The 17,500-nt window shown below is 39.5% G+C and overlaps 2 protein-coding genes across 2 annotated transcripts in view; both read left to right on the top strand.

The window, feature by feature from the left end:
- Positions 1-1,047, top strand: part of LOC138036893 (adenosine receptor A3-like) — a 1,444-nt gene extending 397 nt beyond the window's left edge. Inside the window, exon 1 of the mRNA XM_068882941.1 lies at positions 1-1,047. This exon is cut by the window's left edge and continues 397 nt beyond it. Within this exon, the coding sequence (XP_068739042.1) occupies positions 1-460 (460 nt within the window). The 3' untranslated portion in view covers positions 461-1,047.
- A 2,423-nt stretch (positions 1,048-3,470) lies between these two features.
- Positions 3,471-17,146, top strand: LOC138036890 (uncharacterized; the record flags this gene model as incomplete). Its single annotated transcript, XM_068882940.1, has 12 exons — positions 3,471-3,485; positions 4,081-4,222; positions 4,315-4,524; positions 6,118-6,303; positions 6,732-6,922; positions 7,325-7,466; positions 7,807-8,189; positions 10,022-10,112; positions 11,157-11,428; positions 12,001-12,142; positions 12,748-13,073; positions 17,005-17,146. Coding segments are annotated over exons 1-12 (2,242 nt in total), but the record flags the coding sequence as incomplete, so codon positions are not given.
- Between the last annotated feature and the right edge of the window lie 354 nt (positions 17,147-17,500).

Here is a 17,500-nt window from a genome sequence, read left to right as displayed (position 1 = left end):
CGTTTGGCTGGCCAGTCTTTCTATTGGCCTAATGGACATCTTTTTGACCCATCATATTACTAACGTTGTCGCTGGAGTGACGATGATACTTTGTGTACTTTTTTCCCTCTTCTCGTACTCGATAATTTTCGTGAAATTACGACAGCACCAAGCTCAGGTCCAAGATGTTATTAACCGAAGACAACCAAATGGAGGAAGAATATCACTGAACATAACACGATACAAAAAAACAGTGGATAGTATAGCTTGGATTCAATTAACTCTAGTTATTTGTTATGTGCCTTTTTTTGTCTGTTTGATGATAGATCATAGTCGCGGACCCCTCATTGTTTACGATTTTACGGTGACTCTTTTCTTGCTTAACTCGTCAATTAACCCAGTTCTTTACTGCTGGAAGATGAAAGAAATAAGGCAAGCAGTAAAGGAAACCGTAAAAAGCCTTTGTTGTTCATCGAATTGAGTCAGTGTAGTTCAATGCCATCTTGAGTTGCTGCTTTAGTTCTTTGCCGCGCACTGTGGCTATAGGCTAGTGGAAATTATTATTAGAGTTAGCCAAAATTATAAATTCAGAAGATCAACATATTCGTGCCTCGGACAATAGCTGGTGCAAAGAACAACAACAATACACTCGATTTTTGTTTGACAAGGTGCATACTGAGGACATATAGTAGATCGCCGTTAGGGTAGCTAATGTAGCCTCAAAGAACAAAGACAGGCAGAAATAACGTAGAAAATCGAACCAAGTGGTGGGCAGACTGCACCATGAAGCGTTTTTAATGAGAGAAATACTCCAGTTGACTTGATATTTCTTCGGAACCTTAGACGTAATGTAGACTACCATGATTGTTACCTCTTGCAGAAATAAAACCATGTATTATTCCACTATTACGCCATTTTTACCATATTTTGTCAAGAGGACGCACAAAATATGAGACGGTAACAGTATTTGTAGTGTTAGCTAAAGAGAAATTTGGTGATTACTACATAATTTAAAGTCGAGAAGCATAGCGTGTTCACAAATCAAAGGTGTGACCACAGGGTACCCTCACAACCTGTGTAACCGTTTGTAATTTTATAATTAATATATTGGATTCACGGTTTGCTTTTTCTGTATCGATATATTGATAAATATGCATGGACCAATGTTAAATAAACGTTGTATGACCTTGCCTGCGAGGTACTGTCGTCCTTTTGTCTCAGTAGTGGTATTTTGCGCGATTTTGTAGATTTCTAGTTCTCTCTTTACTGTGCTTCTTTATAGAAGGAAAAGGGTGGAAGATTAATTTTTTTTTTAACGGCTTTAGCGCCAGCCAATTTTCCCCCAGAAAATCGCATCGTTTTGCATCGCAGGGGTTGGCCGAAAGATTCAGGCTTCCTCTAGTACTTCTTGCTCGAAAGTTTATCCACACGGCCCGTAGCTAGCCCTCGAAGAAAATCAAAATCCCATATCTATCGAGCGGTCGAAATGCGTAACAAGATTCACGCGTAACAACCTAAAACTATCTTGAAGATTGCCTGTTTCTCATTGGACGCCGTTATTTTTGATCAGCTATTGTTTAACGATGTCCAATCAGAAAGAGGCAATCGAAAGGATTGGTCCACATATTTATCGATATATCGTTTCAGAAGAAACAAACAGTAAACCCAATACATTTACTATAAAATTAAGAACGGTTACACAAACATCAGCTAGTGATTCTGAGGTGATTCTTACAAATGAAGGACTTCTTAGAAGATTTTCCGATTTTTGTCATCCATAATCCAAATCTACTGTCAACGAATGGACTCATACGGCACCATGGACAATTGGATTCGTTTCCAAAATGAAAAGGCTTTCCCCACCAAATGCACTTATTCCAACTTTTTGAAGACTCAAAACTGCAAGTTTCGTATGGCCTTAAAAACGCAGAATGAAAAGAGCCCAATGGCAGTGGAATCGCTTGACTGTGCAAGAGTGATCACGAATAAAGTGACACAAAGAGTTTATTTCTCCACCTTTGGTCAGCTGGAGATTTAGCAAGGACGACGGCAACGGGTACGAGAAATTCATCTTAAAATACAACTTTACTTTGTTCCAAGTTTTTGCAACTATTCTAAGCCTTTTGGTATGGATAGCGCGTATCAGCTATGCAAACTCAAACTTCATTTGAAAAGTACAGTTACTTGGAGAGAATGCGCCAAAGTGTGTGACACACACAAGTACACATTGCAGGGGCACCATTTTTGTTTCCCAAGTTCTGGTCCAGGCGGTCGCTCTTCCAGATGACTTTAAACATCATAGTTCCATGTAACGGTTTTTTGATAATTTTGTGACAGTGTTCATCGAAAGTTATCCTTTCCATTTGTTCATAATCATTTTAGACTGCGACACACCCATGGGGATCGAAAATGGACAAATTCCAGACTCCGGTCTAACAGCAGCCAGCACGATTAGTATGGTTGACATTTACCTTAACTTTAAAAAGGCAGAGATTTTATCTGTTATGCCCAATGATGCGCCCCTTCACCTATACGCAACACCGGAGTGTCTATTTTCCACCTTTCGTGGCTCAATCCTTACAATTCACCCGCAGCTTCAAAGGAACTCTCCACTTTTAATTGCAAGTTAAAACCGGAGAAAATGTTTCGTTGAAAAATTGACCGGAATGCCATTTTTTTTTCCTGGGCGCGGCCATCTTGAATGATTCTGACTTGTTAGGGTTTCCGTATTGTTTGTTCAAATAGGTTTTGCATAATAACTATATCGCAACCATAACACGAGGAAACACAAATAGCCATTATAAAACTATTTCGGAAACATACGCGTCTTTTATAAATTTTTAAAAAAAATTTTAGCTAGAGAGGTTACTACCTGTGATTGTTGCAGAGGATGTTTCCTTAAACTTATGGAAAAGACAAGCGTTTCCTTTCTTTCAAGTAGAGTAAACAACCCTGAAACCAGGATAAGATAAGCGGAATTGAATCAATCAAGTTTAGTACCCTTTACCATTTGCTCACGCCGCTGCCTCCCTCTTTAGTTCAAGACACTAAACTGAAATCAATGACATAACTTATTCCTTTAGTATAGCGCTCGGTATGAGGCGAGCAAAGGTAGACTCAACCACCATAGTACGTATATTGCCCGGACTAACGACAAAGGACAGTGGGTTCAGGTGGATCTTGGTAAAGTGGCCAAAGGTATAACTACCGTCTCTTTTAGCATCAACGGAGGATTCTTTCACTTTCAGTTGCATAAACCCTACACCTTCCCTCGAGTGAGTATCATCCCATCACCCAGAATTCTGACAGATCTGGGACTTTAAAAATCTCTTAATGAGATCAGACCGTCAAAAAAAGCCGAAAACAGCAGCTACCATAAATGACGTTCGGTGATTTCTTCTGCCGTACAAAATTTAGCATACGGTTTTTATGCAAGAGACATTTTTCTGCTTTAAACTAGCTGTGGAACCACTGGAAATTGTTATTTGAACATGGCCTATTTTCGGGTATGTTTAGTAAAGGGGAAATATTCATAGCTATATATATACCCGTGAAAAAGAAGTTAGTATTTGGCTTTGTCTCCTGGCGAAAATCCAGTTTTCAGGGGAAAGGAATGATCCGAAGTACTTACAAAATTAAACTTTGCACCTATCCTCCTGACCCTTCAGCCTTCTGGCTGCCTGGTCACTTCCATAACAAAGGAATCGGAGGTCTATGAATTTCCAATAATGCTCATTTACTATTGGCTGGTTTGTGGTCACATGGAAGCTTTAAATGTGCAATTTCAAGTAAATAACAGGCTCAACAAATCATTAACAGACAGCAAAAGAATAAATGAAAAAACTTGAGAACTTCATGAAATCAAGTCTGAATTGCTCCCAATGAAGCGCGGCATGATAGTGCTAAGGGCCTTTACGACCTGATTTTACTGTTTGTTTCGGCCCGTATTCAACTATGTGGATAGTTGATTTCCATTTCAGAACAATTGTATTGCCACCATCTGGAATAATCCATAAACTGACCTTTTCTGCATCGTCGTCTATTTTGTTTTCTTCTAAAACACAATATTGTTCAGTCTCCCGTTTGTCTTGACATTTGCAGAAATATGCAGCCAACCGAGATTACGTCAATGTGGTAATCACCTCTCTGGATAAACCAATCATAGGCCGTTATATTCGCATTCACCCGCTTGAGTGGCACGGACATATTTCATTCCGATTTGAGTTGTATGGATGGTATTCAGGTGAACTAAAACAGATCTTGAGATGTTTTCTATGTGATTCAATTCAAATAATTCCGTCAATATTTGTATTGATTTTGATTTTTTCCTTCAAGGATTCCCTACACCTGAGCCTCCAGCTTGCATGGCAAGTTTGAGATTAGACTCTAGAAAAGTTCCAGATTCAGCAATAACGGCATCGTCGATAGCCAACGCAAATTACAAAGCCAGCAATGGTCTATTACAAGCTCAACCAGGAAATGGGGGTTACCGCTGGATCCCTTCATCACAGAACAACCAGGAATGGTTCCAGGTGGACTTTGGAAGTTGGACCAAAGTAGCAAGGATAGCTATTCAAGGGCGACAAAATGCTGCCCAGTGGCTCACAAAGTTCAAACTTACCTACAGTTACGACGGTCTTTTTTTTTTAAGGAATACATCGAGGGTGGGAGAGCGAAGGTACTGAACATACAAAAACCAGTTAAGAAAACTAAAATCATCGGTTAAGAGCTACTTAAAGCACAGTTAATATCTTGTCAATAACGACTTTTTTAATCACTTCGATTTTAACTGCAAGAATCGAAATAATTGGTTAAATTAAGCCCATTAAAGTGCCCCTAACCCCAAAATGTTTTTTTCGCTAAAATGAATCTTTGCACTTGTTCGAAACGCATTGCGGCAATTTTTTCCTTTTTCTAACAAATTCTGCCATTTTATAGGCTTCGAAAGTTGCGAAAATCCAAGCATCTTTTGTTCACGACCGAGTCAGAAGGGGAGTGGGTCTATTCCTGATGTGACGTCACAAACTGATTTACATTGCATTAACTCTTTGTAAACATGCATGCAAAGTAGATTGTGACGTCACATCAGGAGTAGGCCCATTCCCCTTCTGACTCGGTCGTGAACTAAAGATGCTTGGATTTTCGCAACTTTCGAAGCCTATAAAATGGCAGAATTTGTTAGAAAAAGGAAAAAATTGCCGCAATGCGTTTCGAACAGGTGCAAAGATTCATTTTAGCAAAAAAAACATTTTGGGGTTAGGGGCACTTTAAATATAACAGGTCGACATAAACATGTCTTGCTTGGATCCAGACTACATGGTGGAAAAAAACGTTCGTTCTTTCAGTATCTAAATTTCTTTAACATGTTGGCTTTCGTAGATTATTTCTGTAGAAAATGGAGACGATCTTGTACAAGATACACAACGTATATGAAACCAACGACTTTAACAAGAAACGGGTTAATTATCAAACGTCCGGCTCTTAAAACACAGCTCACTACTACTAGCCTGGTGGATAAAAAAGAAAAACAATGGAGTGCTAACGAACTGGTTGTTTTAGGGTGAATGACGACTTCTTGAGCCGACCATTCGGAAATGTGTTTCCCAGCCAATAAAATCACTCCATTTCAGCAATGTGTGCAATGCATACGGAATCATCTAAAATAATGTCCCTTCAATTGCCTCACCTGCCCGAGTATGTTCCACATTAACCCTTAAGTCTGAAACGGCCTCCCATTTTACAGTGGGCAAAAGACAGAGGATGAAAAAATGGGTGAATGAAATTTATTAAGTATATGACTTCATCCCGGCTCTTTTCACTTCAAGAACTCCCTGGAGGCACAGACCAATTTACAGTCGTCAGTCATCTTCTAAAGAATCCAATTATCACCAGATTCATCCGAATTATTCCACTTGCGTGGCATGTGTAAGTCCGGTGAGTAAAACCGATTAACTTTAAACTACAATCGACAGGGTCTTATATTCATTCAATCTCTACCCCATCCTGCACCTATTTCCTGGCCATCTCATCACCGAATTGAGCGGTGGCTACTCCACTGATTCATATGCAACTGCATGATCTCTCGTCACTCATTTACCCATTTTCCTGAAACTCCTGCAATCTTCAATTTGTCGACAGGTTTTGAAATTGTAAAGATAGTTTATGCTTTGCCTCTGGGAATGGAAAGCGGCAAAATTCCAGACTCGGCTCTTGTGGCATCTTCTCTCGGTACAGTCAATATTGGGGACCAGAGCGGGCAAGGCTATATCTGCAAAATGAAGGTAACAGCATCAGTACTTGAGATGATTCACTACAACTCAACAGGTAATTCTTCTTGTAACCTAAAACAACCTGAACCACTGTTACTCTTTTATAGTTTTCTTGCTATATTGGAATGTACTGTTAGGGACCTCCTAATCAACAAGGATGAGCAAGGATGGCACAGTCAGTTAGTGCGCGGCCTTGGTGCAAGAGGTCCTGAGTTCGATTCCCGGATCTCGCATCCTTGTTTCGACTCCTTTCCTTTCCGTGTAGCTAGTAGCTTTAAATACCCGTAAAACGGAGCACTGATGGAGAGGGGGTAGTAAAATGAGCGCACCGTCGACCTCAGGTTTGTCAGTGATTAAAAGTTACTGTTACGAGTTATCGACGTTAAATAAGGTCTACCTTACCTTACCTTACCTACCACCTTCAATATTTGGGGCGTCATTCACCACGACATCACAAACCATACACTTTTTATGTAATTTTAGAAAGCAATGGAGGGGGCTGGATTTCCCAATTTCAGGATGACAAACAGTTCCTTCAGGTCGACTTGGGCGCTGTATCGAAGGTTACTGGGAGCGGTCTTCAAGGTAGAGCTGATGCCGGCTGGTGGACAAAGAGTTTTACGTTGTCCTACAGTAATGACGGAGCAAACTTCACTCCATACGATAGCGGAAAGGTACGTGACAAAAAACATATCTCAACAAACATCCTTCTTTTTGAACAGAGATCAGCCTTTAACCAACATTTAAAGTTGGGCTTGTTAACACCTTACAAAAAAGACTCGTCAACCTTTCATTTCTTTTTCCGTTCAAGATCCAAGTTTACAGGACTCACCTTACGGATCCATCGAAGTATCGATCATTGGCTTTCCCCGCTCCCATTTTCTAATTGGTTATCCTACAACAGCTTCATCAAGATCAGAGAGACTTGATTCTTTTCCGCACAACTTGCTTTCTGGACCCTTGTATTCAAGCTTTGAGTCTAAACATGTGCCACCGAGAGGTCTACAGCTACTTCCTGAATTATTTGTAAAACTCCCGTCTATCAACTTGTGAACAATTATCTCGTTTATTTTTAGGTTTTTCAAGAAAATACAGATAACAAGACACCTGCAGGACACATCCTGGAAACACCAATTTTTGCTCGATTTCTAAAAATCAACATCAACACGTTTCATGGTTATCCAACACTAAGAGTAGAGCTTTATGGATGCACGCGTGGTAAGTTCATTTTGCTTCTTTAAAATGTAAATCTGCAGTCGACAAGAGTCAACAGCTGGTTTCGCTGGGTCGGCGAAGCAAGTTGAGCACGCAATCGCACAGTCGTTCGTTGTTCAAGTCCGGTTCAAGTCTACACTTTTAAGACTCACTTGCAACTGCTGGATTTGCTTACCTAATTGCGATATTCATCTTTACTTTGCTTTCACTTCAATTGCGATAGCCACTCCAAATTTACGACATTAATTAACATTAAGTTTTTACTGAAACTGCGTAATCCTGCTCGAGAAAGTAAGCTAAAATTCAGTAAAAACTATTTAACTTTTAACTGGTGTTGCTGCAGCACTAACTCCAGCCACACTCTATCCCAAAGGTTTCCTTAAGCCAGCAACACCACAATGTATGGATGCTCTTGGAATGCAATTTGGAAACCTACCCGATTCAGCAATCACAGGTTCAACCTCTGCAAATGCAAACAGTTTCACACCATACGTCGGGAGGCTGCACTTCCTGTCCGCTGGCAGTGGTAAGCAAGGAAGGTGGGCTGCGGGATCCAATGATGCCAACCAGTGGTTTCAGGTCGATTTTGGAAGTGGGACCAAACTTTCGGCAGTAGCCACTCAGGGAAGACAAGACTCTGATCAATGGGTGAAAAGCTATAGCTTATCATACAGCTATGATGGGGTCTTCTACACCACGGTTGACAACGAGAATGCGCAAAAGAAAGTAAGACACTGTAATTATAGCATTTATGCCATAAATTAATGACCATCCATCAACATATTTACGGCCATACGAAAAATTGTCAAACTTTCATTAAATCCACCTGCAAAAAGACGCTCCTTCTCAAAAGACGTAAATAAAGTGCTTTATTATCGAACTGTGTTAGTTGTTGTACAAAAAACGCACGAAGCGAGTACAATTATTCCATGGTATTGTACTGTTAATTATTTGTAATCTTGCTTATTGTACAATAGAGAATCGGTTTGACTAGTTAAGTTGCTGGTGTTGCTGCGCACGCTCAAATTTGCAACACGTTCTCGCGGGTTGCTTACAATTCATTTACTAAAACATTGGTGCAAAAAAGTTGGATAGTAAATAGCTTATTAGATGTTGTGGCGTGTAGTAGGGCTAAATACTTCTACTTTTTTTTTTTTGTATTTTGAATCGCCCTGGCGGGCGCATCACAGCGAGAATACACACCAAAACTTATAAAAGATATACATAGCACTGAAACATTTAACCAATCAGTTCGCACTGAATATTCGGAAGCTGTGAACGCGCGTTACATGCTTCAGCCCTTATTGGTTTCTGATATTACTTTATTCATTAAGAAATCTTATTTAAAAATCTTGCAAAAAATGTCTTTTTCTTGGAAAGAAAAAGAGCTTAATTAATAACTAAAAAGCAGTACAGTCTTCTCGCCCAAGCAAGACTTATCCGAATAACAATAGAAATAGAGGTCATTACGAAGTTCAACGAGTAGAGCGTACTAAAATATTTTCCGCTGCGTAACACTTCTTTGACGTCTAAATGAGTAAACGATAGCGGCATATATCTGTACTCCCACTCAAAGAATCTCACATTAAACCACCGAGATTCTTGATACTAGAACTTTGAAAAGTCCTTCATAGTTTAGTAACTAAAGAAGACCCCCCAGAAAATAGAACGTGTGATGTTTAATGTATTGACTATTTAAGAACTAAAAACTGTATATTCGTAATACTATATTTTTTAAACGCTTGCTTAAACATACTATTCCCTCAGATATTTACAGCCAACTCTGACCGATACACCGTGGTTAGAAATGTACTGAACACTTTACGGTTTCAGGAAAGGTACATATACAACTGAATAAGCACTAATCTCTCCTCCAGCCATACGTTGCAAAGGAAACCTGTCCAAATAATGAATAACTCTACGACTTTATATATCACAAGAAATTAATAACTACTCATAAATGGATAAAACCAGCTCAAAAAGCATGTATTAAGGTTTGTTTTTAACAGAGCTAGGCAGTAAAACGCACAACATGTGTGTTCAACAAATATAAATCCTTCTCCGTAGACAAGTTTAATTTGTTTCCCGAAATTGAAATAATGCTTTATCCATTCCAAACTTGATAACTAATAAAAGTATACCTTTTTCAACTTAACAGGATTCGAAACACCAAAAATAAAGTGCGCGACACCTTTGTGAATCGAAAATGAAAACATATCAAACTCTGCTATCGTAGCATCGTACAGATACAACCAATACAGAGGACCAGAACGAGCAACACTTAACATGCAGCAAGAAGGTACCTTATTACTATCTACCTTTAAATCAATGCAGCTACAATTCGTACATAATTTTTTAGTAGAATTGATTTTCTTCCGGCTACAGACCACTTTGATAAATGGCGACCACCTTATTTATGTTAACTAAATCTACTACCATCATTTTGAAACAATATTCTTTTGAAATTTGCTGGTCGTAGCAAGGATAGAAATGCTCATTAGCATTAAAATAATTTATTTGCCTGCCATTATGAAAGGGAATTTTTTGTATCTTTGTAGGAAAGCAGAGTTGGCGTAGTGGTGAGAGTACTCGCCTCCCACCAATATGGCCCAGGTTCGATTCCTGGACCTGATACCATAAGTGGGTTGAGTAAGTTGGTTGTCTTCTCCGCTTAGAGAGTTTTTCTCCGGTTTTCCTCCCTCGGCAAAAACCAGCTAGCTGTAAGCTGTGCTCCATAGTCATATACATACACCATATAGCACCTGCCAGAGGCGCCACAATATGCTTTCGGTTCGACGTCTTTGCTGTACTTTCCGACTTCGACTACCGAGACATTTATATACATTTAACAGTAACCTCATAAATGATGAAATAAAATATTTCTACTACTACGGAGGATGGTGCTCCCAATACGCGGATACTAAACAGTTCCTTTAGATTGACTTCGGGCAAGTTACCAAGGTTACAAGGATCGCTCATCAAGGCAGATCTGACGCGGGCTGGTGGACAAAGACCTACACATTGTCTTTCAGTAATGATGGAGCAGTGTTCAGTCCGTATAAGAATGGCGAGGTGTGCTACTTTTAATTTCATTGAAATTTGAGATTTGTCTGCTCTAAGGCTTGAGGCTGTTTTTGGAACTTATTCGTTTTCCATTCACATTGTTCCTCCTTTAGATTCTACAAGGCAACGCAGATCACACGACAGCTGTTGGTCATATCCTGGATCCACCCATCGTTGCTTAATTTGTTAAAATCAACGTTAAAACATTCAAGGGATACCCCGTTTTAAGAGTGGAACTTTATGGATGCACTGATGGTATGGAAAGTTTCAAGCCTTAAAAATTCTGTTCAATTTACACCACCTGAAGCCATTTATTAGAGCTATTTTGACTCGCTTCAATTAAATTGCTATGTGAGACCTCACAATTTACATTCTATAAAAACAACTGGGTGTAAGAGTAAAATATAGTCTGTTGGTCTTGAACTTGTGGAACGTACTCTCAGCTTCAGACTGATGGTTCAATCTCATTGTCGTCGTTGAAAACGAAGCAGTGCTGTCAGTTGCTACTGTCCCTTCGGAACCAGAACGATATTTCACACCCACGAGAGGAGATTGTTATAGGTTTTATTTTTTGTCATTAACGGCAAGAATGTCCATAACGTTAACCGCATTTTTCTTGGATAATCGAAGGTTTCTCCACACCAGCTCCTCCGCAGTGCATGATTCCCCTTGGAATGCAATCGCAAGACATACCAGATTCAGCTATCACCGCTTCAAGCTCTCATAACCTAAACAGCTTTGGTCCATACCTCGGCAGACTCCATCTTCTTTCTAGTAGTGGTAAACACGGAAGTTGGGCAGCGGCAGCCAATAATATAAACCAATGGTTCCAAGTAGATTTTGGAAGCTGGACAAGAGTACGAGCCATTAGCAGACAAGGTAGACAAGATGCTGCCCAGGGGGTAAAAAGTTTCACTGTCACTTACAGTTACGATGGGTCTTCCACCAGACTGTCCACGATGATAACGGGTGGGGCAAAAAGATCCTTAATCCAATATGTCACAACTGATTTCGTTTTAAAACTATCAACACTGCAATATTTTAATCATCAGTTCCACAACTCGTTCATTAGCGCATTAAAAAAAATCGTTAAATCATAACTGTATTGGAAAGAGCCAACACAAACGTCTTTTAATTATTATCAACGGATTGCCACCCACTGAAATATGTCATTCCTGTCGAGAGGACTTATGTACATAATCTTAGGAAAAAAGGCTGCGCACGCCCGAAAATTAATACAGAGCGTTTTATGAACACCTTTGTAAATAGGTTGATATTTAAAGCTCCATTTATTGTAATGACATACTTTTATAATATTTGTATATATGTAGATATTTTTTTCATAGTTTCTATCTTCCGTATTATTGTAACATAAGATATGTAGTTTCATCTTTTGATGAAATAACGACTCGTTATCACTATTTATTATTATTATTTCTTATCTCACCCTTATATCCTTATTTTGTTTATCTAGATATTCAAAGCCAACTCTGACCAGTACACTGTGGTAAAGAATACACTGAAGGAACCAATTATAACACGTTTCATTCGGATTCATCCCGAGACTTGGAATGGCCATATTTCAATGCGAACGGAGTTTTACGGCTGCAAGAAAGGTATTCTCTAGGACTCCTGATGACAATCGTGATAAGCTGCTGTCTATTGCATAATAGAAGAGTTCAAGAGCTCATGCTTTCAATTGAGGCGCGGTTGGTAATTTTATCCAAGTTGTGCTCTCGTTTTGGGATTCAACTCCATCCATCTCAACGTACAAATGATTGAAAACACAAAAGAAGAAGCTTATCTTTGTCCGTTAGTACACACAGTCGGCAGAGCAAGATAGCCAAGCTCGACCCTTTATGGCGTGATACTTTCCCTTCAAACACTTGTAAAATTAAGCACCGCTAAAGAAAAGGATTGAAATAACCACCATCTGCTTCTATTAACACTAATACAGGGATAAAGAAACTTCCGGTATTAAACATGCTATAACACAAATGTGGGGTCGAAAAAGTAATTACGCACAACTTGGGGGGCATAGTGCAACAATTAAAAAGCGAAAACTGTTTGATATATTTGTTGACACTTCATTGGTTTCAGCACAATCGGAACCTGGTCACAGGCTTTCTTATTGATGGTTAGGTTGTTTCATTCAACGACAATCTTTCCTACAGAAAATTTAAAGACATTTTTATTGTTTAACAACGGCCTCGTTTTATAGGATTTAGTCCACCCAACATCGTATGTGTCGATCCCCTTGGAATCGAAAATAAACAAATTCCTGACTCAGCCTTGAAATCATCGTCCGATTACAATCAGTACTTTGGAGCACAAAGAAGCAGATTAAACGAGCAAAGAGAAGGAAGCTCAGGAGGTTGGGCGTCTAAGCATGCTGACGTTGGACAGTTGCTACAGATCGACCTGGGAAAGACAACTGAAATCACCAGAATAGCAACACAAGGAAGATCAGATGCAAACTGGTGGGTTACAAAATATAAACTGAGCTACACCCGGGGAGAAAGATTTGAGTTTTACAACAATGGAGAGGTAAGAACCATTCAAATACTTCTCTTGGTTACGAAGTAGTATTCGGCAGTTCTGAACACCTCGCGACAAAGTCGAGTGAACCTTACCAATCTTGCGCAAAACGTTTAAAGACATTATAACCACTTTCGCAGAACAACTAACATACCTCGACTCCTTCAAAACAGATTACCCCCAGCCCCTTCACAACAATCTCACACACTGTACTTCTGTTTACAACTAGTTAAGCCTAACTTAAATCCTAGTATAACTTGTTTACGTCCGTCGATCGTTGCAAAATTAAGTGATAATTTTGCATTAAAGCATCATGGATAAATCGATCAAAAACGTTCGTCATAGGCGATGACGAAATCTTTTTTACTTTTTTACTATTGGGTATTTTTTGACATATTGGTTAATAAGAGGTAGATAAGATTTTTCCAGTAGGTGCAGTCATTCATTTACCATTAGCTTCATTTTTACTTAAAATTTAAAACTGATATCATGAACTGCTTGTTTTCAAAAAGGTTTTGATGCTAAAGACACCAAAAAATGCAACAGAATCCTCGGAATGCAAACCGACCAGATCCCAGACTCTGCAGTAACTGCATCCACCTCCTACAGTTCATATATGGTCCCTGGAAATGGAAGGCTGCATTTTCAGGCAAAAAGTAACGCGTACGGGTCCTGGGCTGTGTCCAAGAACGACAAGTTTCGGTGGTTTCTTGTTGACTTTGGCACTTTCACCAAGGTTACTTGATAATCGACCCAGGGAAGGCAAGGTGGTGATTGGGGGTTCAAAACATACAGTCTTTCTTATAGCTACGATGGAGTATCCTTCGAAGACTACAAACAAAATGATACTAAAAAGGTACCCTCACGTTGAAAGTAGCACTGTCAACTCGGTTGGAGTCCGGCACCTCTCTATATACTAATATATATCAAACGAGGTATCTTCATCAAATCTGTATTTTGTTTCGGTTATGACAGTACTAATGGTTTAGTTATAAAATGCAACCTATTGAAGCAATACTAAACATAACCCTCCAACATTGCTGAATTCGTGGATGCCTTTTTCTTCACAACGCATTGTAGTATTTTGGATATTGTTTCTGAACGAAACGTGTTCCCACAATTCCAACAAGCCTATTTCATTTTCCAGATTTTTGTCGGCAACTCTGACCGTTACACTGTCGTTAGTCATCACCTCAAAAACCCCATTATAACAAGGTACATAAGGATCAACCCAGTTACTTGGCAAGGCTACATAGCTCTGAGGGCTGAATTCTATGGCTGTAGGGAAGGTAAGCAAAATAGGCCAGAAACTTTCTGTGAGTAGATCTTCCTTCCAGGATTCCTTTATACCAAAGAGCATGGACCAAACCATGCAAGATATACGATTTAAAACACGAGTGTTATTCATGTATCTCAGAGCATCACTTGAAATCCAACTCCTGAATCTCCATTAGGAAGAAGAGGCAAAGAATATAGAAATAATTCGCAATCTTTTTTTTAATTCGGAATATAGAGAATTTAGACTATCAATTTATTATCCAGGATTTGAAACTCCAAAGGTTGTCTGAGCCACGCCTCTTGGATTAGAAACACACCAGATTCCAAATAAAGATATCGTAGCCTCCTCTCAGTATAATCAATTTTACGGCCCAGAAAGAGCAAGACTACGCGTAGTTACTGAAGGAAATTACATCAGCGGATGATCCCCTAAATCATCAAACCAAGGGGAATGGATCCCGTTTGATTTGGAAAAAAATACGAAGGTCACAAGAATGGCAATTCAAGGGAGGGACAACGCCGATTGGTGGACCACAAGCTACTCTCTGTCTTACAGAGTCTACGGAGGAAGTTTCGCTTCCTACGAAGATGGCCAGGTTGGCACAAATTCTCAAACGCCATTTTGTGTCAATGTTATAATCGACGCAGCATCTTGCTATAAAATCTCAGCTTCAATGATTTGTCCACACAATCAACAAATGTAAAAAAGAAACAATGGGAATAGCCATAGTGAAATGGAAGTTGCTATCCAGAGTAGCATAGATTTCTAGTTAAATACCACTTCGTGCTTTGTTCTTCATTTACCCAACACAAAATGTCATTTCTGCTCCTGTTATAGATATTTCCAGGCAACAGAGACAGAAATTCACCAGTAGGAAATATAATAAATCCGCCAATTGTGGCTCGATACATCAAGGTTCAACCAAGGACTTGGCAGGGATTCATTGCTATGAGAGTGGAGCTTTATGAATGCCGTGAAGGCATATTTTTTCTATTTGTATAAACAAGATAATTAGTATACTAAGCCCGAAAAAATGTACCAAAAACAGAGCAACAAACTTTATGTATCGACAAAGTGACAGTAGCGAGATATTGTTCGATATGAGGAAAGTAGCAATGCTAACTGTATATTACAGTTAAGACTCAAGAGTATTATTTACGTACTGCAAATAAATGAATTCAAGTGAAGCTATGTTATGAACGCAACTTTTGCAATTGCGTAAAGAAGCCTAAAAATTGAGGATTTCAACGGGTTTTGAACCCGTGACCTCGCTCATATATGATCCATTTCATATATCATTTCATCGTTAAATAAATGAGTTTCCGCAACACAGTTGATTTCAATTGTACTTGCTTCATACTTGAACCAAATAAGAATCGCACCACTTTCAGGTTTGCAATAAATATAACGATCAATGGCCTTAAAACTACTCCATACAAAACTAGGCTTAATTTGCCACCTTCCCATAGAGAGATCTGCCAGATACACGATTCAGTAAATTTAACCACACTAAAAACAATTTATTTATTTATTTATATTTATTTATTTATTTATTTATTTATATACATTATTTATACAGAAATTCCAGTTCAGCATAGCTGGTTTAAATGGAGATCTGTCTTTACCCTCCCAACCATGATACATCACAGAAGACAGACCACAACGCCGAGAACTATATGCCCTACTCTTTGCGACAAGTGTGCGGGTTCTTTTACGTCCCACAGGATGATGAACATTGAAGGGCTGTGAGACGGGAGCTCCGGCTTATCGTCCTTATCCGAGAAGACTAGAGAGTCTAACCACTTGCAGATGTAATTACAAAGGCAGCACTTTCTCCTCAGTTATTTAAAGACCCTGAGTGTTGGTCCGGCCGGAGTTGAACTCACGACCTCCCTCGTGAGAGCCCGTGCTCAACCAACTGAGCCACCGGTGCGCGGTAATATCTGTCCTAGAATTCTCAACACCAAAGCCACCCACCTGTTCATCGCCACTTGGAATGCAAAACAACCAGATACCAGACTCCGCTTTACGCGCCTCTACGTCGTACAATGCAATCTCGATGGGACCTGGTAATGGTCGGCTACACTTTCAAGCAACATCGGGCAAGTATGGATCTTGGGCAGTGTCTGCGAACAATGATTTCCAGTACTTTGAAGAAAACTTTGGTGACTGGACCCAGTTACGAAGGTCGCCACGCAAGGAAGGCAAGATGGGTATGGTGGACGAAGAGCACTTCGCTTGCTTACAGTTATGACGGAGTATTCTTTGAGGACTATAAGGAAGATAACTACAATTCCGTTTTGATCCGTCAGTTGCAACTACCAACAAACAGCAACAATAAGGGGAACATGGCTATACATAGTCGTGTGTATGGTACTCTTAACTTTCTCCACAAATTGCGGTTATGATAAAATGCCTTAACCAATGAGGTACTAAACACCCTGACCCCTGGCGAGTAAGAATTATCTGCGGACTTGCATGTGCATCACGCAGTCACAATACCAGTAAAAGGTAATGGACTTTTTCAACAACCCAACTTAAGATTTGGAGTGCTAAAGTGAAACCCCATCGGTGACTCAGGTTTTCATGCCTCACTTGGTCTTGTCATCTTGGATACTTATTAATCGTGTAGTGGCAATAATATTATGTATTCTCTAACAGGTATTCTCGGGAAATTTTGATCAGTATACGGTGGTTTATCACAATTTGAAATATCCCATCGTTATCCGCTACCTTCGCACCAAACCCAAAACATGGGATGGTTATATTGCCATACGAGCCGAGCTTTATGGTTGCAGACAAGGTAAGTGGAGGTGCTTTCTTCTTTATTGTATCCATATGTCTGCGACACATAAAATTTGCAAATAGCATGATAAGTCTACGAACATTGACATATTTTCAGTCGCCACTTACAAATTTCATATTACCTTAAGTCTTTCATTTGATACGGCTCAAAAATCTGATAAAATCCACTCTACATAAATTGGAAAAGTTATATGCGAGCGTGTCAGTGCTTGAGTTTATTATAACTTTCTTGAAAGGTTTTACGCCCCCGGAAATCAAATGCAGAGATCCCTTAGGAATTGAAATTCCAAGCATTGCTATTGCAGCCTTTACAATGTACAACCAATATTGGGGACCAGACCGAGGCCGTTTA

This window comes from Montipora capricornis, unplaced genomic scaffold (genome assembly GCF_036669925.1).
Source record: "Montipora capricornis isolate CH-2021 unplaced genomic scaffold, ASM3666992v2 scaffold_6, whole genome shotgun sequence".
In the NCBI taxonomy this organism is placed as follows: domain Eukaryota; kingdom Metazoa; phylum Cnidaria; class Anthozoa; order Scleractinia; family Acroporidae; genus Montipora; species Montipora capricornis.
This window is presented reverse-complemented; position numbering and strand designations above follow the sequence as displayed.